This window comes from Calliopsis andreniformis, chromosome 9 (assembly GCF_051401765.1).
Source record: "Calliopsis andreniformis isolate RMS-2024a chromosome 9, iyCalAndr_principal, whole genome shotgun sequence".
Lineage (NCBI taxonomy): Eukaryota > Metazoa > Arthropoda > Insecta > Hymenoptera > Andrenidae > Calliopsis > Calliopsis andreniformis.
The window spans coordinates 15529073-15556335 of record NC_135070.1 but is presented as its reverse complement, the minus strand read 5'-3'; the positions used below and the strand labels follow the sequence as shown (position 1 = coordinate 15556335).

At 40.1% G+C, this 27263-nt stretch overlaps 1 protein-coding gene across 5 annotated transcripts in view; it reads right to left on the bottom strand.

The window, feature by feature from the left end:
• The window catches only part of Rhea (Talin_middle and talin-RS domain-containing protein rhea), a 43039-nt gene that overhangs the window by 14228 nt on the left and 1548 nt on the right, over positions 1-27263 (bottom strand). For 3 of the 5 annotated variants that reach the window (XM_076386267.1, XM_076386268.1, XM_076386271.1), the window contains exons 2-7: positions 20286-20412; positions 3079-3271; positions 2125-2526; positions 1518-1788; positions 731-1234; positions 252-349 (exon numbers count right to left, since the gene is read on the bottom strand). In XM_076386267.1, coding sequence (XP_076242382.1) covers positions 252-349; positions 731-1234; positions 1518-1788; positions 2125-2526; positions 3079-3217 — 1414 coding nt within the window. In that variant the 5' untranslated portion in view covers positions 3218-3271; positions 20286-20412. Of the gene's footprint in view, positions 1-251; positions 350-730; positions 1235-1517; positions 1789-2124; positions 2527-3078; positions 3272-15108; positions 15211-20285; positions 20413-27263 lie in introns of those variants that run through there. The other 2 variants (XM_076386269.1, XM_076386270.1) reach the window with 1 other exon arrangement.

The window sequence follows — 27263 nt, the reverse complement described above, 5'->3', positions numbered from 1 at the left end:
TCGAAAATACAGCCGTGCAAGGATCTCTTTGGCTTCTTTAGCTTCTTTCGCTTCTGAGACTCTGTGACGATGCCAAAATACAGTGTCTTATTTTCTGTTCAAGTTTGCTACAGTATGTTACTTTAGATTAGAGGATAATTTGTCTGACTATTTTTTCAAAGGTTGTGAAAAGAGAACTGAGAGAGTAATCTAAGAAACAAGACACTGATTTTGAGACACACGAGAATATTAAAGTATTCAGAATTACTTACCATCTCCTCCAACTCTCATGACTGCTGGTATGGCTACCGACACGGCTTCCACGTTTCCCTTGCCTACGTTACTCGTTTCGTGTTGCATGATAGTTGCTCTATGGAAGAAATAGAACATATAAAAGATTAAGTATTGAGAAAATGATAGAGAGTATAAATTTTCGGAAAATCTCGATTTATAGGCTATTCTACATATTTCACATCATTGCAAAAAAGTCATTCATTAACTTCGAGGACCCATGTCTCTCTTTAGCCCTCATGTAACTCCTCTGCCTTTGCTTTAAGAACTCCTCCATGTCCCAATTATTTCCAACAAGAGAAAAACAATAGCCCCACAATGGAACAACGCAGTCCCCTTAATAAACAATACGAGACTGACAAGTTCAAGCCCGACCTCCCAGCATTGATAATTGCCCTACTGTACTCGTCGTCACCGCTCCAATTAACAAATTAACACGTCAAGCGAACACTATACTTACTTTAAAGGCGATACACTGTCTTCGACCATGGTCGAGCCCTCGTCTCCTTCGATGCCAAAGTGATCCTTAGCCTTTTGTTTCTTCAGAATGATGTCGATGTAACCAGAGATTAGCTGGAGGATCTGCTCGGCTTCTGTGGTCTGCACGCTATAGTACTGATCGGAGTAATCACCGAAGTCGAGTGTGAATGTGTTTGGAGAGGCTCCCCAACGTCGGACGGTAGTCAATGGCCAGGTCTTTAAAATTTCTTTCGTTTTTTCATCGAGCCGCAAGACTGAATCTTTCGTGACGCCTAATAAACGAGGCACTAGCTTGTTCTTGCCTTTCATTTTCTCTTTTACTAAAAAGAACGTAACACCGTATGTGCTCAAGGATCTCGCTGTTTTCGTGTACAGGACTTTAGCGTCGAGTTCATTGAGACCAACGTGCTTTTTGTGCTCGGCGAAAATCTTCTTCTCGATGCCTTTTACTTTTAGATAGGACTGTGGCAGAAATTCCTTCAGACTGTACAAAAAATTAGGAAATATTTTAAGGTGGATTACGTTAAAAAATATGCCAGTTGTTGATCAAAAGAGAACATTCAGTTTCATTTCCTGAGGTGAATAAAGGATTGATTTAATGATTTTAAAAAGTAAATGGAGGATCCCTACAATTATCTAGGGATTCAGAGATAATAATCTAGAGGATTGCGAAAACTAAGTCTTTTTTCCTTGGTATGGGAGATTTGAGAAAAATAGAGTAGATATTACACTCGACACAGGTCGGTACTCCTTATCAGAGGACTTACTCGAGAAAGCCTGGTTTGTGCTTGTCTTCCTTGTGGTCGCCGAATTGGATCTGACATTGTATTCCAGCGAAAATGCAAGCTTTCTCCTGTGTAACTGGATGCGTGCCGTCCAGAATGGCGTCTCTTGCTTGAACGTATAAAAGAGATAATTGCACCGGGTCTCGGCTGTCAATATTTTGATCCGAGAAGAAAAACTTTCTCCGTAATAGGACTGTCTCTGACTCGTCTATTCCTTGCTCTCGTAACGTCTTACTGGGATCAATCCAATTCACTGAAACAAGAAAATAACGTATTTTCGCTTTCCAGTGAATTAGATACTAAGAAATGAAACAGTAGAAGAGAATTAAATAAACCCATTACAATCCAAGACTCCTGAAAAGTTACTTTCAAATCAAAAGTTACTTTATCGACGATAAAAATATTAACTACATTTAATTGCAGACTACTTTTAACAAACACCTTATAAATCATCCCCTTGATAAATAATCTCAAAGAGTATTTCTGAACTGTGATGCCAGAATATCTTAGCAGGGAAAACCAGGAAGCTCAAATTTTGGCATATCTCAAGATAATATCCTGCACGTTTTCTAAAGAGCAAAATCTTTACCTTCATCATCGGTTTTCAGCTTTTTCCTCAACTGATCCATCTTCGCGTCCCGCTCACCCTTCTCCTCTTTCCTCCTCTTCAACGTCAAAGTGCCAAAATTGCCGGGCTTTTGGTTCTCGGTCTCCTCGTCGGCCAGTTCGCGCACCAACGAGTACTCATCATGATTCGTGATGCCTATCTTCGTACAAATCACCACCATGAGATTGGCGACGGGCTGACTATCATCCACTAGTAACGTCTTCAACGTCCCATCCAACATGCGCACTCTGAGGGTCCGCAGCTTACGCCGGTACTCGAGCAGATCGCCGTTTCTCAGAATGTAATAATCGAGATTCCGTCCTGGCTCCAGCCAGACCCCCTTCTTGACGTCCTCGTCGGCAAGGAATAGTCCATAGTCCTTGGCTACATATGCAAAACAGAATTCAATTATGGCTGTGGTTGAGTCCTATGCAATAAACGAGGTTTTCACGTATGCAGGATTAACACAAGTACCTAAATAATGGAGATCTAACAAGAGTTTCGTTGCAAAATAGATCAGTCATTAAACTTCCTTTAATTCAGTCTGACTTATTAATGTTCTGAAATCAGTAGAAGTTACCTGTTGGTGTGAAAATACACTATATTTCTAAATTGATTTTTGTTAAAAAATTTTGAAAGATATTAGAGACAGGTGTTTTACAAAAATATAAGGAGCTATAGTTCTGACTAAAAATTGAATTTTAGTAGAAAAACGGGGACCAGAATCACGAATCGCGATACATACAGGAAGGAGCTCTAACTTTCAAGTTCGTCACAGAAGATACCGCGGCAGTAATTTAACCGTTCATTTATATTCAACGTTTAATATCAATTTCAATATAACGTGCCTCGGACGAGAAAAGATAAACGTGTGCACACGTACAGGTTCGTTAGTGTAGGTCGCTGAATATATTTTCGGTAAAAGCTGGAACTTACGTTGGCCCATGTTACTCGCTTCGGCGAGCTTCTCTCTGATAATACGGCAGGCGTCGTAAACGGATGTGCTCGGGTCGAATTGCATCATCTTCGTGGCGTTTTTCTCCGGGATGGAGATACGCAGGGATAGGTGGGCCATGGTGACTGCCTGGGATGATCTCCTGCGTGCACGAAAACCACCGGAATCACTCGACTGGAAAAGCAAAAACACCGCTTGTCAGCCCCTTCAATTTTCGCGTTATCGTTTCGCGCGTTAGCCACTGCTCCAAGCAGATTCGAGGGGAACCAAAATTGGGGCGATTCGATGGCTACTCCACTTTCTTAAGGTCTTCAATAGTCGATTTTTGGAGACTTTAACACTTCAGGTGTGGGTCAATATTTTTGTGTATTTTAGGAATTAAAATTTTTTTATAATATCAGCGCTCGAAAAAGTTCAAAGCAAAAAGGTGAAAGAAGCAAACTTCGATAGATTTAATAGAAATTGTTTTTTGCTACTTATTTTTTGTATCATTATTGAAATTAATGATGACAGATCCTTTGATTATGAGTTTACTTCAGAATTACAGACAGATTTATGATATTTATGAAGAACATAAAGGACTTTATGCACACAATTTCCAGTTTACCACTGAATCAAGTGCAACAAGTTGCAAGGGGTCCAGTATTGTGTTTGTTCAGGGGTCACCGTTCATTCTATCTGACCGCGTAATTGTATATTATCGTAAAACAACAGCCCCTTCTTGTTGGTGCCGTAAATTCGCCCGATATCAACTGTGGGTAACTTTGTTAACTACTGTTTGCTCTCTACGATAATTTCTCTATAACGAGCTCCGTCAGACGCATCGCCTCTAATACACATCACAGAACTTAATCTAAGTCGAATAATTAAATACCAAATGCATAATTTCCAAATATATTTAAATGAGATTTTCAAAATTTTTTCACTAAATCAGTAGAAAAAAATTGTTTACTCCATTTTCCTCACAAACAATCTCTCAAAAAATTACCCTTGTGAACATTTTTTCTTAGCCCATAGAATCAATAAATTTTCCCAAGGTGTGTGTAATCAGAAAACATTGAATTCTCCCCCAACAAACGTCGAAGAAAAAATATCCTCGCGTCTTATTTTATTTTCCACAAATATTAAGAATAAAGGAAAAGAAATTTTCTGAGGTAGTGTTTCATCAATTGACGTCGGTTTTTTAAGAAACTCGGCTGAGCAACGGATTAAAAATGCCCATGTATTGAATGAAAGGGAGAGGAAGCCACCGTGGGACTTCTGTCTATATATCGATCTCCCTTGGTATGATACATTTACCATAGAATTTGTCACGGGGGTGCAGTGTGGGATCCGAGTGCAGGGGCGTAGAGATCCGACCTACCGCCCCCGTGTTCGGCTAATAAAAATAAATTGTGACCTGAAGCTAATTAAATCGATTCAGTGAAACGAGTTCCCTCATTTGTGCGCTACGGGGGTGAAACATCGTCAACGACGCTTTATTTGCATCAACAAATTACGAAATAATCCTTTCGAACGTTGGACGACTTAATTAGTGTAATAGAGAGCCCCTGTAATTCACTGTCGCTACAAAAGTCAATTGTAAATTACCATACACACAGTGAGGCTTGCCTTGAGGCATGTCTTGCGATTAGTGATGGGGCCAAGACTACTTTGAACTGTGTTGAATTTTATTCGCTCATCAGTATTATACAAACAATGAAACCTGTCGCATTCGAAGTACTTTTGGTTCCATCAGTAATTGCAAGATATGTCTCGAGACAAGTCTCACCATGTGTGGTGTACTTCAAGAAGAATTAATCTATGAAAGAAAAATTGCAGTGTTTATAAATTGTTATGAAACGAGAGATCATTGAATGGATCGAGTAAAAGCTTCATTGTTCGAATTCACCTCATTAACAGAAGTTATCTCGTATTTCACAGAATGAAGAGTCTCAGAATGTAACGTTAATAGAATAAAAATTATGTCAGTTTTTATATTATTGAAAGATGAAGCTTAAACTGTCTTTTAACTTCTGGCCCTTCGTATTTGACAAAAGAAATAAATTCCACGCAAGAATGGGAGGACTGTCTCGGTCACGTTAATTGGAAAGTTGATTAATTATAAAGTTACGTCCTTGATGAAATAGTTCGCCAAGAGAGAAACACATTTCTCGTGCTTGCTGTGAAGCGCGGCTCCGTGAAGAAACAGAGGCCTGAGAAGACATTAAGGAATGTAATGTTAACGAAACGGGTTTGCATAAAGTCCAGCGCAATTTGATGAGAAATCTACTTCCCCAGAAGAAAAGGTAAGCAAACTCAAACTGTAATTGCAACGATTCCCCTGTAACCTTCCAACTATGGATTAGCATCCTGCACAAAAATACTTCAACATTATTTGAACAATATTTATCAAGTTTAAGAATTACGAGCACTGAAACTAACACGAAGGAAAATTATAAATACAGCACTTTTTAATTCCTTTAAGAAAAGACCTCAGTAAAATATGAAACAAAAAAATACAATTCTAAAAATCTCTGAAAGACATTAAAAATTAGTTAACATTCGATTATTTGAAGATAAAAGTCACTTAGATCCTTGATTACTAATTTACTTAAAATGGGATCTAATTTAACTGAACTTTAATTAGTTACACTGAACATGATCGCAAACAGTGTTCCAAGTACGAAAAACTAATCCTTAAAAAGAAACGCTCAACTAGACTTGAAAGGGTTAACGTAAAACGAGAAGGAAACAAAAAGTTCGCAAAAAGTTAGAGAAGGAAACAATTTTCTCAGAATAAATTGACTGGAGAAACAATTTATCTTGATCCCGAGCTCCTACCCCTAACCAAGTTTCCATGGCGGAAACGTCCGTTCGATTTCTAAAATATATCCGAACATCCGCGGGGATGATAAGCGATATATCACGACACGGTCCTCGAGCACGAAGAGGCCGCCAATTATAGACTGTTCCGTTCGTTTACTCGGTTTTTCTACGCGTCCCGATAGAAGACCAGGCTGCGAGGGTGGTCCATGCGCATAAATTCGTTGCAAGTACACCCTACGCCAATGTCGACTGCCACCCTTAGAGGTTGCCAGGCAACGCCGGTCTCTGACTGTGTCAAACTCAAGCACAACCACGCCAGACCATCCTCTTCTTACAAACCCAGCCTTTCTCTGTCTCTTTTCATTTTCCACCCACCCACACTTTTCTTTCCTCCTTACTCTTTACTTCCTTCCACGTCTCCGCCACTGTATTTTCACCCCCATCTCCGTTTTCTTCAAATTTGGTAGTCGTTTTTGGTTCACTTCCCACTGCCATCCTGTTTACCCTTTTTAACCCATCTACTGCAGTTGCGATTTGCTTTACGCGGTTATTTTTTACACTCTCTCTGTTTTGGCTTATGGTTCTTCATTTGTATGCTTTTCTTTTGGATTCTGTTTACGGTTTACACGTTCCTTGTGTGCTTTCTTGGTTTGCTTGTTCAGTGAAGTATATTTTGAGATACTATTTTTTAGGTTTAAGCTGTGTTCTATGGTGTAAATTGAAAGTTCAATTTGTTAGAAGTCGAGAAATCGTATCCTGAGATTAGAGAAGAGACAAGATTCGAAACGCTCTTTTTCTCTCTTCTTTCTGAGTTCATGAACAAAATCGCCAACTTACAAACGCACGAATCTGCTTTGATAATCGTGGAAGTTTGCAGGAAACTTTTGCTCCGAGTTCATCTCGAATCTCCTACCCTCGTCTAATGTATGCAATGATACTGTAGAGCTCCTTGACTAATAATTTCATTTAACTTTATCTCCAAGCGGATTAAGTCAACCCAGCATTCATGATAGTTGTAAACGAGGATAATCTGCAGATAAATGTTTTTTCCCTGCGAGAAACTCACCAGCTATAAATCCTATAACGTTTATTATTATCACTTAAAAAACTTACGTATAAAATTGACAAAAAGTTATTCACCAAAAAATCACTGAACATGTATTTGCTTTATCTTAAAAATTTCCTTGCAATTTTTAATAATTACTTCTTCGACACTGGAGACTTCCAGAACTTAATAAGAAGCTTCACAATGAAACTGAGATTGCTTAGAAAATGACAATAAAGGCAGAAAGATTTCCGCTTCTCCTGGACAGAGAAATTTGTAGCAAATATGCGTTTGAAGTGAATGAAAATCTAGAGGCAACCCTCAGGAATCTCGAATAAGATTCAATGGTGGCATTCAAGCGCGGAATTGATTCAACGTTCAACAAAGTTGCTCCATTCGACCGCAGTACGTCACTTTCCAATTTCCACGGTATGGTATTTAGAGGAATGACCTCATTAGCTGCAATTGGGTCAGCTCCAACATTGCGACTATGCGGAGCTGCCGATGCTCTTCGACGCCATTCGAATCATTATTCAAGGGTTTGTACGAGGTGTAATCTAACGCCGGAAATTCACTACTTTAGAACTGACATTAACTCTTTCATAATTCAGTTTTTTATACATGCAATCACGTACCCCTTTTTAGAATAGTTCAGAATTAGAAATGATTAAATCGCTAAAAATCCATCTAACTTTTGTAACACTAGTGACACCATAAAGTTAGAGCTTTCCGCGTATATCGTTACAATTTTAGCCCCCACCCACGTGGACCCCGGAAATTCTGCCAAGTGAGCTTCGAGACTTTCAAGTAGACCGTGTGAAATGGCCACGGCTCGCGCCCAAACGACCTTACGAATGAATATTTTAGGGACGGCGTGCAAAAAATTTCACGCTGGATGAAATGTGCCGTTTCGTCGCCTGAAGAGTAGGTCAGCGATATTTTTATCCGTAAGAGAATAAAAAGGCTGATGATCTACACCCGACTGAAAATTATTTAGGAAACAATGGTGAAAAACGAGACGATACTAGACACCAATTAAATAAAATATGTCTACGAAGTTGCTGTAATTTACATTACTCGTAAGCTTATCTACTCAGTTGATAATAAATTTTTGAACCTGTTTTTGAAGGTAGAATATGTGAAAATAGTCAGAAGTGGGCATAAATTTGCTATCGCTAATAAAATCATCGATTCAAGAACCTCTACAAAAACCTAGAAGACTCCTCTTCAATTTTATAATCCAGAACAGTCATACACATGAGGTAAAGGACTACTTCCTTCGAATTCAATGTAAATTCGAGTCTTGTTCAGCAGAAATCTCATCGTCAGTCTCAAGCCAGTTCGCTTCCACTTCATAACTAGTTCAGCACCGAGTCAGCCCAAATCCAACACCATCTTCAATTCTTACCACTCTCTATTCCAATTCAGACTCAACATTGTACTATTTTCGCGAGTCCTTAACAGACACTGTTCTATTCTGCTCCAGGAAGCCATAGCAACTTTGTTCCTCTAATTCAATCACTGTTTTCTTAAACCAACTCATCTGTGGCTTATTGCAGCAACTTAGTCTGCTCCAGATTCAACAGACAACCGCTCAGTCTAAATCGACGAACACACTTCGGGGACTTCCTATTTCCAGAGACTGCGTTCATATTGCCTGCCAGTCGGAAAATTAATCGCGATCGCTCGAATATGCCAGGCCCTTTCAGGGACATACATATAAGCGCCGCGTGGGAGACAATGACGACATGGTGACGTTGGAGCAAGAGGTATGATAAAAAGTAAATTAGAGAACGACAGGTTCCGAGCGTTAACCAAAAGTGGATCGATTCCAGTGTCTAAATCCAGACGTCAATCTCTTTCCGTGGTGATGACGCCTGACAGGAACTAATTGAGGGTTCGTCGATCGGTATGAGCTAACGAAGACACGATTATGCACGCTCTACAAGATTCGGTAATCAGGGGTTCAGTTCTCTTAATGGATCCTGGCGTGTGTGCCAATCACGCGGACCACCCGTCGTTGATACACTAAGCATGAAAAATAACGTTTCTCCCTCGTTTAACACGTCGTTTAAACCTGATCGAAACAGACACACTATGCTGATGACTGTGATACGGTGACTCGTAAACTTCGTCGAACGGTCAATTATTCTGTGATCCGATTAGCTACTGCGAATTTGAATGATGAAAGTTGATACTGTGCACTGGGTGGTCTGTAATAGACTGCAGGAAAAAATTTGAATTAAGGAAAATGTACAGTATTTTAAAAGCAGCGTCGAAAATCTGACAAGTTAAGTTTAAAACTTTCAATTTGAAAATTTGAATTTTTTATCAATTTTTAAAAATTTGAATTTGAATTTTTTATCAATTTTTAAAAATTTAAATTTGAATATTTTAACGGAAATATTCAATTTTTTGACGAGACTAATGCTGCAGAAATGATGCCAGAACAAGTGTATCCAAGACAGTTAATAGATTTATGATGAATCCTGCCTTTTAATTAAACTAAAAATCTGCACAATTCTGCAATTTAAATACGCAAGAGCCATGCAGAATACGAAAAAGAAGGATCGACTTTTTAGACCGCACGAGCTAGACTAATCCTCCGTTTACGAGCCGCCGCGTACGACCTCATGACCCCATTCCACCCCGAGTTCACACCCTGTCAACACGCGAGACAAACGCTAATAGAATTTAAAACAATTCTCTAGAAAATAAGGAAGAAACAAAATTTACGACGTGAGTAGTGGAGGTGAGCGATGGAGAATCCATTTCTTCTAGCGAAACTTCACGGAAGAAACACGGAAGATTGTTTCACCCCCTGCCCTGGATCAAAAGACCATCGAGATTGCGGAACCACTTACAGCCATTTACTTTGGACCGCCGCAGTACTTGCTGCTCTCCATTCTCAGCGATCTTAAGACGTCGAAAGCAACCCCGTCAGCTTTTTTAACTCCATCGTCACCTTATGAGCTTCATCTTTTTCCAAACCCACCCCCTCCGCGCTGTCGGGGTTCGCCCACCCTCTTTGTCCTGTCCTCGGCACCCTTCGTCACGAACCAGCTCGACGTGTCGCGGCTGACGACACACTGGCACAAAATGAATTTATAGGCTGCCGCGGGAATCGATTCGCAAATTGTTTTAGAAACTTCTGGAAAATTCTGAAGTAACACGATAAAAGTTGCAAGTGGTTTGGAACTTCAAGTGATTTGATGTCTGGGAGACACGTGAAGAAGCTAGGCTTTTCAAGTATAGAGAAATAATTTTAATAAAAATTTTGATCGTGGTGTCTGCGCTGTTACGAGTTGTGCAACTCACTCATTAACTCACACCCCTCTGCTCGGGAAAACTAATACCTCACTGTTTTTCACGGAAACTTCGAGATATCTCTCAAACGCCGAGGGAACTTCTTTTAACTCTTTTACTGGGACGTGAGGGGAAACTTGCAGCAACTTTTAATTTTTTTTTTCTCTTACAAATAAACTTTAAAAAACGCAATAATGTTATCAACTGATTCATAATTCTATTCAATTATAAGACTAGTTGTAAGAATTCTAAAGTAATGAAATCTAACTGAAACTACAAATGTTCTTTTTTGCAATATCTATTACACGTTTGCAACTGTATAGCAGGTAAGATATCTACTGTGGACATAGAGAATTTTTATAATATCCAGAATCATGGGATGTCAGCTGACGTATATAATGTTCTCCTTTGTTTTCAACCTAGACTCTTCACGTGTAAGTAACTAACTACTCCCACGAACCTGGACCACGGATTCAAATCCATTCTTCTCTTTTGGTTACGAAGCTCTACCTGAAATTTTATTGCTGCTGATAACCGACATATCCACTGGAATCTGTTAACGTTCAATTCGACCCACGTTTCGCTGACGTACGTATATTAAATGCGGACTGTCATCAAACCAATACTATATCCCGAAATAGGATGATTTTACGTGAAAAAAATAAGTGAAAAATAGGAAATGATATTTAGCAATTTTTCAACTAAATAAATTTAGAGTACCATTTACACGTGTACAATTATACGCAAATATTGGTAAAATGGCAAACAATAAATTGTAGATGAAATGAGCCACATGTGCAAAAATAAATTAAAACTGTATATTAACTGCTTTAAATGAAGTTTCACCTCTGAGAAAATTGATCTAAAAATATGTAGCCGTTAGTAATAATATTTAATACCACTCACTGTCATTCTTTTTTAAAAATAACGTCGAAAATAAAAAACCACTTTGTATCAAACCTGTCCATTAGTGAGATTCCTGGCGTTATTAAAAACAAATGAATGTGCCAATGTTTCTCTAACTCTGACACATGATTGGAATCGGGGTGGAGGAAGCTTTTGAACACATGTGCTCATGGACAGGCCTGTCATATATTATCAACTTATCTTTTTATGTAAAACCATCCCCTCGCCGTAGCACCAGCTCGCGAACGCCTTGCATAATCATCGTCCGATTCATAAATGTCACTCGCATATTTATCGTTGTCACGGTTTAATGAAGTTCCAGATTGGCGATCCACTTAAATAACTTAAATAACTGTGAACGAGAGAACGCTCTACAAGGTAGAAGATAGGGGTGAATGGGAAGATTGTTACGTGTTCCTGATCTGTTTCCGAATTTATTTAAATTTCGCTATAAGTAAATATCATTGTGTATAATGAACCGAGATAGAATACGTTATTCCTGATACGTCTACAATTATATATCAATTTATTAAATCAACTCAAAATAGTATAATCAATTTGCAGAAAATATCGTCTATTTCAGCCATTCCGTGAGGAATAGTAAAATTAGTGAAGAGAGATATTAGGAGACAAAGTTCACAAAAGAACTTGTTTCCAAATTTGGATCAATTTTGCCAATTTACGTCAAAGCTTTTTCAGAAATTTGTATCATATGAATGAAATTCAATATGATCTTCTGAGGATGTCAATGGAGAAAGTTAATTATATTCATGATTTTATGTGCATGAATAATAATATTAAGTTACTTATTGATGTTACGTATTGATCAACTAAAATTTGAATAACCCATTATGGGTACTGTTATCGTCGTGTAATTGTTCACCATTAAAATTCCAGAAATAAGTATTCACTGTTTTAAATTCCATAGAAGCGCGACGCAGAACGTCATTATCTCTTCATGAATAGAAATTGTAAATGCTACACTGAGGCTACCTTATAAAGCGTTCGCTTATACTCAAGATGCACATTTAACCCCTTAATGCCTGAATCCGTTTACCTTAATCACCGGTTATTTAATGCGGATGATAATAGAGAGCTTAATGTCCACTTGAAAGTATAATGCATTTCTACGAATAAACTATACACGACTCTAATTGAATGTATCTTCTATAGATAAACAGACAATACTAAAGCAAATTCAATTGGAAAAAAGTAATACAATTTACACTTCATTCTAACACAGTTAAGCATTTGAAAAAAAAGAAGAACAGAGTTTATTAAAGCTACTGTTCAAACGAGAACCCCAATAAAACTGCGCAAAACTATACGAGCAATATTCAAACGCGTCCTTTTCAAGCCAAATTTCACTGCGACACCAGAATACAAAAATCGTGAAAAAAAATTCATCGACTAAAAAAGAAATTTATTAAATTCTCAACGAAGTATTTAGATATCCCACCGCAAGTCTAAACAACCCCTCATTACCGCAACCAAATTCAACCCCACCTCCCATTAAAAAAAAGCAAACCATCAACCCGTTCCAACCTATCAAAACGTCTCCATAAATCAAACATAGAACACCATATTTTATCACCTGATATTATCACTAGGAAGGACCCGTCGAGCAACTGGAGATCAAGCTCGTCCACGAAGTTCGCTGGGCTCCAGGCACGATTCACCGCAAACCCTGGGATCGTTCGATTGTTGTACGAGGCACACATGTCGATTCAGTGGACGAGTGGCGAGGGCCATGCACCAGGTCCAGACCAACGCGAGGAATTATTCGATGGAATAACTAGCAGAGGACACGACGCGCCGTTTCACTGCCGATCAGAAACTGAATGCGTCGCGGTCCGAGTTAAGACTTGAATGTAACCCAGAGGACTGTTGGGGAACCACCCCTCGTGCCATGGGGGATGGTAGGGCAAGAGAGACCGACAGAGGCAACGGGGTAGGGAAGGGGGAGAGGAAGGGGGCGCGAGAGCGAGACGACTGGAGAGGAGGGTTCTGGTAAATTCACATCGGGGATGTTCGGAGCTTCTGCGCACTACTGCCCCAGTAACACACCCCCACGTAAACCGGCTGTGGAAAATTCGAACGACGTACGAGCTCGAACAAACTGACGCTCTTGCTTGGGAACTGATACGAGGTTCGCAGCCCTCGTAGCTGAACGCTCGTTGGAGACTGAGGGATGATTTGTGGAATTTTAGGAAAGCTTTTTGGTTCTCGGATGGGGGGGGATTTGGATTCGACTGTCGTGGGGGACTTTGTTCGGTTCGACACGATGATTAACTATGAGAGAAAATAACAGTGAATTTTTATAAAGAATTTGGAATTCCACTGTGAAAAATATGAATCGAATTTTTATTTGAGATCTAAAGAAATTTTTAATTCTTCTAGAGAATTAGATTTTTTTCTTTTCAGTGCGCAATTAATGTAGAATAGAATGAATTTCCCCAAATAGTTTCGTCTGGAAACGAATTCTTACAGGGTACAACGTTCGCCCTTTCCAACAGTCCCTTATAATTATATTCTCTAAAGTCCTTAATTTATTGGTACAGACGGTAATCACGAGCCCCCAAGGAGAAAATTATTTCATCAGATCCTATGCTGCATTTCCATAATAACTGTTCATCGAGAAAATTTCGAGTAATTGTCGCATCGATGCATCATGATGAAAGGTAACACCGTCGTGAACCCTAAATTCCAGCGAACTACACTTTCGACCCACCCTTATCCAGGTGACACACAATACGCGTAATTACGATTCGCAAAGCCGCTAATTGGACGCAGAACCACGGGGTTCGGTTTACTGAGCGACCATAGAGTACTATACGCGGTTTGGTCAGACGAACGATTAAATCGTGGTTAAAGAAAGATACACAGGAAATCCCTCAGCGATGATCGCTTACCCTCCCCTTCGACTAGCTATGATGCTGTAGGGAGGGAAGGCACAGGGAAGTTGACCCTCGAGTTATGCTATCTGATTTCGAGATCCTGGCGATCTGCTGTCACGATTCACCCTTGATAATTGAGTTCCTTATCGCGATTGTTTCACGGCAATCAATTCCACGCTCGAGAAAGAATCTCGTTCCTTTGATAAATTTATTCGTACTGTCTGGGTATGATTGAAATTCGATGAGTTCGGTCTGCTTTTGCGATATTGCGAGTAGTAATGACTCTGGATTTTATTTTTAATTTAATACTTTGACTGTTATATTCCGATTCTATCGTCATGATGAAAGCATTATTCTCTTTTTATTCCAATTATAAGTGACTTTACTGTTTTACCTTATTTCTACACTTCAGGATTTTAGATTATCTTATTTTTGGACAAATCTAATAGAAATTCATACTTTTTAAATTTCTTTCTCCAAATTTAATTTGATTATATTTTTTTACCTGTTAACCAGATCGCCCTCTAACAAAAACTAAAATTATACTTCAAAATAATTCAATGCATGTTATAAATTAACTTTTTTACCCGATGAAGAGATAAGAAATTAATTTATTGTTCCTGGTTACCACTTCCACAAAAATATCAAATTACTCCAAACATTATTTAATTGAAATACGCAGCTCTGGTAACAAAACATTAATAATCCTCCTCGTTCGCACTAAACATTTGATTCCACTTGTCGTAAATAAAGAAATTTACAGTTAACAAACAAATGAAAATTTAAATTCAAATAAAAACCCTCCCAACCGAGAATTGCTATACAATAACAACAACATTTGTACAAATGAACCTTTATCAAATTAAATTTTTATTTAGCGAAGCAATTTTCATTTAAAACCAATTTGCCTGATAAACATTTCGATCACAACTATTTTCCACATTACCAAAAATCCCATCTAGAGAACCCAAAAAGAAATGAAACTTCTCGACAAGTAAATAGAAAATTTCGCGTCAAGGCTCGCGCCACGTGTCAGCAATCTTACTCACCGAGTCGAACACATGCTGCACCCGTTCTTCAGCTTCGTCCTCCTCAGCTCTCCGAGATTTTCGGAACGAAAGGACGGCACAGAGCGGCTCGAAACTCCTCAAATACTCTGGATTCTTTTCTCCTTCTTCGGGACGATTATCGGAGCGCGTTTAGACACTCGTTTCAGTTTCGAAGCAAGGGTAGAAGTTTTCGCGAGGGTTTGGAAGGCACAGGGAGGGACGGACGAGGTTTTCGTCGAATTTCGTTAAGGATCAGAGAAAGGCTGGGCCGAGTTTTCGACGACCCCTTAAACTCGAATTAAGGCAAACGGCTCGTGGCGGGCACGAAGCCAGTTCTCCGAAGTAAGCTCGACAACTGAAGGGGGATTTCTAGACTGAATTGTTTTTCCGTTCAAAGATCGCTCGAGATCCCCGAGTTCAGAAAAGATCACAGATCGGTTAAGGCTCCGACCGACTGTCTGCGAGGCTCGCAGAGAGTCGTGGGATGTGTGAAAGCGTTCGCTTATTGTCACGAGTTCGATGATGGACGGCAATCTAAGGCACGGGAGAGGTTGTCCAGGTGCGACAGCCCTGCAGCGCACCAATTACGAACAGAAAGTGACAGTGAACTCAAAATACAATTCAAATCAAGGGGGATAAATCGACACCTCGATATTGTAAAAGAAACAAATATATTTACAAGGCACTTTGAAACACGAACTCTACGAAGCAACAATTTCTAAGGAACTCGGAACAAAGGCTGACTCAGAAGAACCAAAGACTACAAATTTTCCAACTGAGAAAATCAACTACTGTAGGGTCCAGGAGAAACAAAGCAGGAAATAGAAACTATTACCTCGAACAGAGAAAGAACCAAAACTGAAGATTCCAGGGATCGAGGTGTCCGTGAAGAAGCAGGAAAGCTTGGAAGTGACAGATGAACAGCAGATGCAAAGCCGAGGATTCACTCGCGTAGCGAAGGAACCCCGTCAGCGTTCGCCGAGAAGAAAACAAGCCAACTGACGCGTGAACTTGCCAGTTTAGTCAGGGTCAACGTGAGCTCCCACCAAAGGTGGAGTACACGAGGAAGAGAGAGAAAAAAAAAAGGAGCAAGGGAAGAGGCGAGTTGAAAATAGGAGAAGGTTGAGAATGGACTTGGTGCTGTGGTGATACGGTGTGCCGAGGGGATGATGCAAGGACGAGGACTAGGACGAGAACAAGGATGTTACCCCGACGGCTGTCGCCAAAGAAGTGATAGGTCTGCGGCCTTGCGCGCGGTACCCAAACCAAAGACACCACCGGAGGGTGCACATGCGCTGATACACCACCGTCGACCAGCCACGGGGATTGGTCGACGCTGATGGTGGTAGTTTTCTTTCTACCCCCACCGAGCAGACGGCATCCTGCAGCCTCCCCCCCCCCGAGTATCATGGCACACACAGACAACGATGGGAACGGGTCTGTTGAAATTCTGGTTAATAATAGTTGTCTTTCTGCTACTAACTTTTTGTTTTTCTGTCATTAAAAATTAAAACGGGAGTTTGGCGCTGAGCAGGGGTAAAGGATTGAGAAGAGGAAGAGGAAGTGGTGGACTTTGATTAAGTGAAGAACGTGTTGAGGAAGGTAAAAGATAATAGACACAGTAATACAGAGAGGAAGTTGAAAGATAATACAGACAGTGTAGGTCAATACTATTGTCGTAGAAATATTGTTTATAATAGCGTGAGTGGGATTCTGAGAACACTGTGAAACTAACAAATACAACCACGCTTTATGTGCCTTTGCCAAAAAATTTCGAAATATAAACAGGTGCATGTACTGCAATTTAATTCACCTAAGAAAGTACCTATACCTGAAGAAGATCCGGAAATGATTGATTCCAGGCGACCATCCATCTAATTAATCTCCCGTCAAAGGGGAAGGAGGTGCGAGCGGGGCTCGACAGGAAATTTTCATAACAATTTCCGTAATTTTCTTGGGGTCGCATTTAAACAAGCACGCGCACAAAAGGTTCGACGAAAATCGAGCCCTATCAGATGAGGGGTGGGATGACCGCGCAAAGGGATGGTAATGCGAGTCCGCAGGAGGGAGGTCACCTACCGAGGGTGGGAGTGTGTCACTCAGGAGCACGACGTGTAAGAGAATGGTCACCATCCCGGGGGGTGAATTGAGATGTACAGGCAATTTATGCAGCGGCACTTTCGTTCGGAAGTCAGGGAGCTGACCATGGATGCTTACAAAACACCACGGGGATCAGAGTTTTTCTTGCTTCTAGAATCTTGTATCGAAAGACTACTCCTTCAATTTTTCCTTCATTTTCTGGCTTCAATTCGCGGTTTGTGTAGGCTAGTTAATTTCCTGAGAAATGCTTCTAAAATAGTATGGGGAGGATAACACCTTGCTCTGTTTAAATAGGATTTGAATCGACCTCTACGATTTTCCTTCAATTTTCTATTTTCTTTATCTCCAATCAGCTTACAGAATTCAGAATGATGTTTATTGGAGGTATGGAAAATTGAACTGATTTTGGAAAGAAGAGACTTTATCTTCTTTTATTTCAGATGTTATTCACCTTCGATATTATTAGAATCTAACATTAGGAACCTTAATAATCAACTGAAACTGACAGATAAGTAACTCAATTAGATATTATTTGCTCATTCTTAATCCTCTTTTCGTACCAACTGCATTAATCGGAGTGAAATCCCATAATTCACTTACTATAATTACTTAATAAAGACACTCGAAATTATAATCTCTTAATCCTGACATACATAAGACTAAAATCACAGCTCCATAAAATCTCTACTGAAGTTACTCCAAAAAACGAAAACTCGGTAGTAGGCAGCTAACGAAAGAGTTTTGAAGGTACCACAAGGTGGTCCAAAACAATTGCAAAACACGACAAGGGTGAATACGGTTTATTCTATTACGCGAGGTAGCCAGGGGATAAAAAGAACCCAGGGAAAGAAAAAGCAGCACGGGGGGTGGTTTCCTTCAGGGACAAGGCTGAGGAACCCCGCAGCGAGTATCCCTTTTCCTCGGTTTTTGTTCACTCCTTCCGTCTCTCTTATTTTCTGGATTGGACTGTCCCTCGCGGAGCCATCAAGCCTTATCGTGGTAGCGTCAATCACTCTCTCCGTACACAGTCGAACTTATCGTTCGATTAATCGCACTGACAACGCGCCTGTCGATCCGAACTTACCACCCAGAATCCATATGGCCTGCCTTCTAATGCAAAATTTTCTTTCCCAAAGTGTCTCTTTCCATATAAACACATGGCAGGCAGGGTCGAGTAAAAAATGATTCAAAGCATAAAACAAATCCAAAGGGTCAAATTAAAGTGTCCTCCATGGAGCCTCATTTTCTTAGAAAACTGAAGTTGAGGATTCGATAAATTTCTAGTGTCTTCTATGGTAATCCAATTTCAGAATTAATTACCTATACCGATACGTCACATTAAAAGACCCCATTCCCATGCTTCAGTGATGCATTTATCTCCCAACGTGGAAGGTGTCACAATTACTTAAAAGGGAAGATCAAGAAAGGTCATCTGATTTCTTCATGATCCTCTGCAGAATCTCAAATCCCGAAAAAAGGGGCCAGTGAGAGTTTAACGATCGCGAAAGGGCAAAAAAGAAGTAGGGGACAAGGCAAGGTCTCTGGATTGCGTAAACTCGCCATCCCAGCTTCCGCCTAGTTGTCATCGAGGCCGGAAGCAGTGTATAGATCAGACATAGCGCGATACTTGTTTGCTGGTAGACGACTTTGTATAACGGCCCCTATCTATCGGCGCCAAAATGTCTGGGCCATCGCTATTGGCTGCTCGTTTAGCCCCACCGAGACTCGCGAATTCTGGGTGGTGTCCTGGTTCACCATAAATCAGCGTGTCGTGTTGCGTTTGTGTTAAGATCACCAAGTTGGGAAACGTGGTGCAACTGCTATTTTTCGGGCATTTGTGTTTTGACCATTTCACAAATGTCACTGAGCAGAGTGGAGGAGACAAAAAAATAGGATAGCGTGAGATACTGAATTAAATAAGGTTATTCTATGGCGAATTACTCTAAAAACTAGAAAACTCTTTTAGTTTCATTTGTTTCTATTTGAAAAAATTAATTCTATTTTGTAGAATTTCAATAGGTCATAATTTTAGCTTTTTGAAAATGTGACGCACTGTTTTGCTGCATAGTAGATAAAGCAGAATCGTGACTAAGTACTGTGTCTGTTCAGCGCAACGCACGATCGAAATCAATGCAACTGCACCGAGGCTGCAGCTCGGCAGATGCGTGGACTGCGCCGTCCGCAAACAAGAGAATAAAGATAATTCAACGAGATACGGACGAATCAGTCAATGGAGATCCTCGACTTTTGTCACCGTTCAGAATGGGTCGTTGGAGAGAGATAAGATCAGCTTGATTTATGGAAAGTACCATAAGAAAAGTTCGAACCTATTAATATAATTGGAGCTCTAAACGAGGCGCACGTGTAAGTCAACTTCTCCACAAACATTAAACCGAATGCAAGCCTTCCCCTGTATTCTAAAAAAAGATATATCCCGAGTTTCTAGTCGAATGAACGATTTTCTGATCACTCAAAACAGTATGCAAATTTTCTTGAATGCCTTTGCACCTATTGCAACTTAAAATTACAGGAATTAGACCCCAAGCTATAGATAAAATTAAACATAGAAAGATCTTCAAGCACTCGGAAACCCGAATGAATTAATACATCCTACCACTTTCAAATATTTCAACCACCGAACCACCATCACAGGCTCACCCTCTAAAATCGAGCATTAAGCAAGGGTGTGCACGAAGGTGCATCCGGCCCCAGCGTCCCTTGGTCATCACGGCATGCCTATTCAAATTTTACGGGCCATATTTGTCGCAATTAAGTATCGCGTTTTCGGGCTTATGGGCCAGAAGTATTCCATATTGAGTTAGGGAAGAAGCTTTTCGGCCGGGTGTCTCGCGGAATAGAGATAAACTCGTGGACGAACACAGGGGTGGGTTTATGACAACGCGGGGGTAGCAGACACTTTCACGATTCGTCTGACTCATACCGAGCAAGAGAGGCGAAAAGGGCAGAGGGGGGAGGCGCGAAACGGGTGCAGTTTTACGAGAATCCCGACGTAAGGCTGAGGCCTGGGCGCGATTTGCAAATCGGAAGCAACCACTCGAATGACTCTGGGTACTTACAGCTTCCTCGTTTCTTTCTCACGTCGCGGTCCCTCGTTCCTCGTGTGTGCGTGCTCGGGTGTGGTCGCTGTGTGTTGAAAACTGCGGCTTGTTCGTCGTCAGCTCGTTCCTCAGGCCCTTCTGCAAACTGACAAAGATAATCGAATTATGCATCAAACACGCTGTTCAGAAAGTGGGGACCTGTTTGGTAAGAGATGGAAAATAATGACAGGGTTGTTAAACACTTAGGTGAAATCTTTTCTAAAAACTAATCTATGTGATCCAATTGAAGCTCTGAAAACACATTTCAACTTGTCCTACATTTAATTTTAGAAAATGAGTAGTAACAGCACAAGGTCGATCCAAGTGACTAATTGGTCTATGGAGGGGTAGATTTGCTGAAAATTTCATTAGTAAAAGTTCACTGATTGCAAAGACTTCAGTATTTATCCCCCATTTGAGTAATCAATGGTAAGCATCTTATGCATCACTGACGATTTTTCTACTAAACTAGTTTTACCAGATAGAATTATTTACATACGAGGAGTGCACTACATTGAAATAATTTATCCCCCGAACGTTGCGCAACCCGACGTCCTGGCACGTGACGTAGAGAAGACTGGAAGGAACGAAAAGAAAAAGAATCGTCAAACTAGAGAGTTTGCGGATCGGCTAAAACCGTCAGAGGGCCAGAGCACTCCATTTTCGCGAAAGGGTGGACAACAGGCGAGACGGCGCCACCGAGATTTTCGGAAATGTTAGAATGCTGCAGTAGATCCTGGCGAAAACAAGGAAAGAAGAATTAAGGGAGAGGAATTCGAGAGGAATAAACTAAACCCTGCACACTCCTGATTAAATTCTCAATTAAATAACCTTCACGAATGTTGATCAACTATCTCCCAAACCCCTAGATTCCTGATACCTTGCACAAGGACCCAAAGAAGATGTACGACAGAAAACACAAAACACCCACGCGAGATAAAAAAAAAGAAAAAACACCAATGGGTAAAACCAAGCGAGTAACATCGCGCAAAAAGGAGATAAAGTATGAAAGTCAACGAGGAAGGGGGTGTGAGTAAATTAAACAAAAAAATTGAACAAAAATACAAGAGAAGAATGGTGAAAGGAGGCCATAGGGGGAAAGAATAAATAAAAAAAAAAAACAGGATGTAGTAGAGGGTGGGGGTGGGTAGGATAGAATTCAAGAAAGAAGGAGGATAGCAAAGGGAACAAAGAAAGATAGGGGACACAGAGGGTGGAGGAGGTAGGGAAGAGTCGGTGAAAGTCGGGGGAGGAGGGTGCTGGCGGCGTTATGACGGGCGCCGGGGGTGGCGCCGCGACGCTTTGGCGCCTCCAACGCCGAGACGCTCCGGTGATGTTGGCTCCATATACCTACACATCTCGGTCCCCCGTCGCCCTCCCACCTCCACGATATTCACGTACATGTAACTACGTGTCGCAATGAGAGTTCGAGATTCTATTTCTCACATGTACACACACGTACTCTCTCCTTCCTCCACGACCCAACCCCTTTACCTCTTTCTCTCTGTTCACACACGCAGGCTACTTCCAGGATTAAGAGAACATTGAAAACGAAACTTGTGGCGTTTCCTTGATTTTGAGATGGAAAGGCTAGGTCGTTTTGGAGACACTTCTGAGCTTTGAGGGTGGAAAGTATTTATTTCTTTTTATAGGTTTTACAGTATTTGTAGGGTGGCCTCTTGAGAATACCCCTTTGGCTTTAGAAGCGAGAAACTGAAATAATTTTCGTTTTCAATGATTTCATTTTTGTATTTAGACTCTCAACAAGTTCTAGTACTGAACTTGAGCGTTTTGAGTCTGATATGGGTATTGATAATTTGATAATGGTACTGATTGGATGAATTGAACTAGTGCTACTGGTAGTGAATGCAATCATGGCATTCAGGCACAGAAGCTATACTAGACATCGAATCTTGTCTATGTAGGTACTGTAAATTGACTATTCACGAAGAGATTATATCTATTCTGAGGATGTTTTTATCGCAAATAAATATTGCAACATGTGTTCGTTTATTGAAGACTGTACCATCGTTTCCGCGTGTTAGAATAGATAGAAGTACTTGATATTGGTGCCTCCTGCAGATTGAGCGCAAAATCGACGAGGTTTTACACCAAAATGATGCTCTAATAGTCAGGCAAGTATTAGCATTAATGTCTGCGTGTCTGGAGATTCAACAGTTTTGTTTCGGACTATTAACTTATTAAAAGTGGAAAACTTGCAGATAGCGATGAAATGTGTTCGAATTAAATCATAAGTAATATATGTTGTAACAGAGTAGTCACTATACTTCATTCTAAGAAAGATAACAGTATTTTATATTTAGCTGAAAAAGTGCAAACAGAGATATCTGTGAAGATATCTTCCAACTCAAAACACTGGAATAAAATTTTTCGTTCAAAACATTCGAAGATGAATAAATCTGAACCAATACCACTGAAGTCATTGAACTGATTCTAGTTATGTAATACACTTTGTCTATTACCAATGGCGCAAAGGAATTCAGAAACCTTTATACTTCCTAAGCGTTGAATATCTTTAGCGACAAATTGTGTTACTAAATTAGAATCGATTTCATCAGGGTTGAATTTAACCCCTCAGCCATGATACAAATATGACTAACATGACACCCACTCGGACAGAATCTTTCCAAAGACTCGAATCTTTCAAAAACGTGTCCACTTCAATTGCATATGACAAATTTTATGAGCACAGGAATACAACATTAAAAACACATGGCCTGTAGCACGTGCGGGCATCAGCCAACAGCCGAGACACAGGTCCATGTCCCATACAGACTTTAAACTTAAAAAGTTAGGACACTTTGAAAACTATTGTCGACAGTCTACAATTTCGAGAGGTTGCAACTACGAAAGGCTGGAGTGCCGCTCTAGCGATATACAGTCGACAAAACGACCGCCTGAACAATATGCAATAAAGGGCCTATTGAGCCGAGGAAGGTGGCGAGAGACAACTAATAAAAGTCTAACCGAAAAGACCAGCCGCGCTCATATAACGCGTAATCTTATAATGGGCTTGTTGCACACGTAGCGACGTTATGAGAGAATCATAAACGGCTGTAAACCCGATCAATCGACATGTCCTGTTTCATCGACCCTCAGCGTCACCCTATCCACCCCTAGGAAATGTCTTGCGCGTTTCCACAGAATTTTGCGATTAATGGTTCATTCTGGCCTATGTATAGACACTCTGACGGGATTGATGTTTCATTGCTGAATATAATCTTGGTTATTAATCGGTATGAATCTATTTAGAATGAGTGTATACTCAATTCTGGGCAACCTTAAACCTTCTAGATTTTCACCTGAACATCCTTTGCAATTAAAAATAGAGTACTCTTTAACAAAGAATAATATTATAAAAAAGCTATTTCGTTTCGACCAGTGAAAAAATAATATAACTAACATTTATCACCCTCGAATATTCAATAAAGTTTATCCAAACAGAAATAATGAGAATTTGCTTTCGAGACAATTTTCTCCCAGAATCAATAGCTTCTACTGGCCTAAACGAGAAGAATACCGTCAAACAAGGAATTTCGGGGACACTTTAGTGGCAAGGGCTACGCGAGATGTGATCCTGTTAAAAGGTGAAGGGATTACTTTTGTGTAGGACCGAAACATAAGCCGATACGTTCCACCCCGATTCTCGACGCGGTAAAATCTTCTAATAAGTTGTGTAAACATAGAATCATAGTTATTTTTATGCGCAGAACGCGGACGTCCATTGAATCGATGACACGGGATGGAAGTGCCTTGACTGAATGTGCGGATAGTCCATTAGACGCGTTGTAACTTAGAACTGCGCAAACAAGGGTGATCTTGGATTAAATGTGACGGACGGATCGACCCTGGGGATGGGACTATCTGCGAAGAAAATTGAGACAAGACATATGACGAAACAGGTGAGCCATAACGGAAACCCATACGCGATGGAACAATGATGGAACAATGGGAGTCTTATGGAACCATTACTTCTTTTCCCTTTATTCACTTATTAAGGATAAATCAAATATTTAGTTGTTCAATATTTCACAGTCCTACTCCATTCTGATTCCAGCCAAATTCAATTTAATTCCAAGCTTTTGGTCTATAGCGTGTGCGAATTTTCACCAGATTTGCATTCGTTAACTGTGAATTTATTTAAAGTATAAGAAAAAAAGTTGTTTCGTTTTTTCTTTGATTTTAATGTATGAGTAGTGAGGAGGGTTAAAACTTCAATTAGAAATAAATTGAAAACAAAAATTGGAAGTTCTCAACAAACGATAATGGAATACAGTTTTGCCTTGCATAGCCCTGGTAAAGTCGTATGAAAATGAATGGAAATGAATCACGAGTTCCCCCTTGTCGATTCGCCTTCGTTTTATTTCTACTTCATTAACCCGTTGTTGTTCAGGTAAAGTCACATCTGCTTTCGATTTTTCGCATTTCTTATTCCTGTCGTTACCTAAATGACGCTGGTCCTTTCGTAGCGAAGCTGAGTTCGCTTTTACATGACAAACCCAGCGAACGAAAATTATGTACGCTGTGCAATTTAAGTACACGTATACACAGTAACTTCTAATGAGGAACTGCAGGTTTGGGTCAACGATTTGGCTCAAATTTCGCGTGTTGCTAAGTATACATCATACGTAATAACGTACTGAACATATATTCTTCTATATTAAAAAATTCTTTTAAAAAAGATTCATCATTTCACAAAAAAAATAACCAGGATATCTGTATTCACTGTTACCAATATTCACACTATTAAAATTCAAGAAAGAAACTAGTTACCAAAGGAATTAAATTTGGAACGTAAGAGATTGAATGACTTTCCCTAAGCTCCAAAATTCGAATAGCTATCTTTCAATCACTCCAATACATTGAATTTTTATCTTTGCAAGTATTATAAGTTTCGAGTATTTTAATGTCACTCAATACTCGACATTATATCTGTTAATTAAAATTAAATGTAATAAGGCGTATAACAGGCAGCAAGTGTTCATGCTGTCTCGATGTCGTTCAATCATCGTAGCGATCCAGTAACGAAGTCGTTTGTTTCCTTCGATAGAAACGAAGCCATCGAAAAGGAGGCAAATCTGACGGGGTAAAGATAGGAGCAAACGACCGTGAAATTGCATGATTACTCGAGATTGCTGCGAACCTTCGAATAGAAAATACGGAAATATTTGGCGGCATGTGTAGGTGCGTTCTTAGAATACATCTCCACGTGTGCATAGACATCGAATATGATTAAAGGGGATGTTTTTCAAATGCACTGTGGAAAAAAGTAGAGACGTATTGCTAATACAGAAGAGCAGTCTCCTAGGTAAATATCAGAACTTTCATGGTGAAGCGTGTTCTTCATAACTAGTACGACAAACTTGGAAAAAGTGTCAAGGATTAATTGCTCATTGCATTAACATCTCCAACTTTGGTCTAGTTTAATTTAAAGTAAAAAACATCTCGCTAAGATGTACTGTATATCAAAAGAAACACTACCGAAGATGTGTAACTCCAATTTTCAAAGTAATTTTTCAAAGTTAATTAGAAATCATTAACCACAGGAAATCGATAACTTAATAATTTGACTTCCACTATTCCCTCCATTCCCCTACTCCCTAAATCCACAACTCTACACGAAACGAAATCACTGTACAAGTCCCTTAATCAGTCTGGTTGCCTGTGAATAAATCAAAGCTTACACCGCGATATCCTACACAAGCTCACGGTCAACGTGATTAATCATTCGCAGGCGACCAAAGATTGTTTCTTCGAAAGCTTATGAAGCATTTCATCTCGCAACGCCGATGACGAAATCGAATCTCGCGCTGGTGGTGCATCGTTGCTGGCAGCAGGCCTGCAACGTGCTCTATTATGATTTTCGTGGAATCACGTGCGCATACGGAGCTCGTCTCGTTAACCCATGCACATGCCTGCGCGTACAGAATTCATACACGAAGGACGTGGCGCTTCTATTTTCAAGCATCCAGCGTTACACACGCACTGGTCATACGCACGCTTCTATTTATACAGCTCGAACCGGAACTGTACTTTCCAGACGCGCGCACTTTCGGTGAGTCAGGATGCAATGACAACGGGAATCGAACGCTCTCTAATTCGGGTGCTGGGGGTTGCAAATCATCGTGGGACTGAAAGACGATTCAACCCTAGCTTTTCGCTCTTTTGGTACTTGTTTAGGGGTATACAGAGATGGTTTGGAAATATGTTGACTAATAACTTAATACCTAATACGTCAGTTGAGTTTTAAGACTAATCTACATACGAAATTCAAGAGAAATTCAATTTAATCCATGATTTATGGGATATTTAAAAATGGCGCCAATTAAGAAAAAATCTAGAAACGAATCTTTCTACTAAACAGAAAGAGAAAGTGATTTTTAAGAGGTACAAGCAATTTAATCGATTCAGGATATCTAAACCAAGATCTGCCTTCGAAGAGGAACGAAAAGCCATGGATGGATAAATATCCACCGTCATTTTACATGCCCCGAACAGGAAAATAAAGATCGTCATTTCGGATAAATTCAATGAAGCCTTAAAGCCAGCTTTTCAACAGACTTCAAGTGGATCGTGGTAATTAAATTGCGAGTCTGGCTCAATTCCACGGAAATAAATCTGCGGAGGAGCGTCGGTCACGCACCGCGCGAATTAAGAACTCTAAATCCGCGAGTGCTTCACCGCAAACACGGAGAATCTGTTCCCCTTCGATGGAACTCGAATCGACTTTTATTTTCGCGATGCATAGAACATGTTTGATTCTGTGATTCTCTCTTCCTATTATTGCCAAGGGAATAAAAGGTTTCCGAAATTTTGGTGAAACCGAAAAATCCTTTTTCCAGTATTACTATTTTTAAATTTTTTCGGCTGAACCTAACAGCGTTTTTTATTGAACTCCAATTCTGTAAAAAAAATCGCGCGTTGAAAATAAAAAGA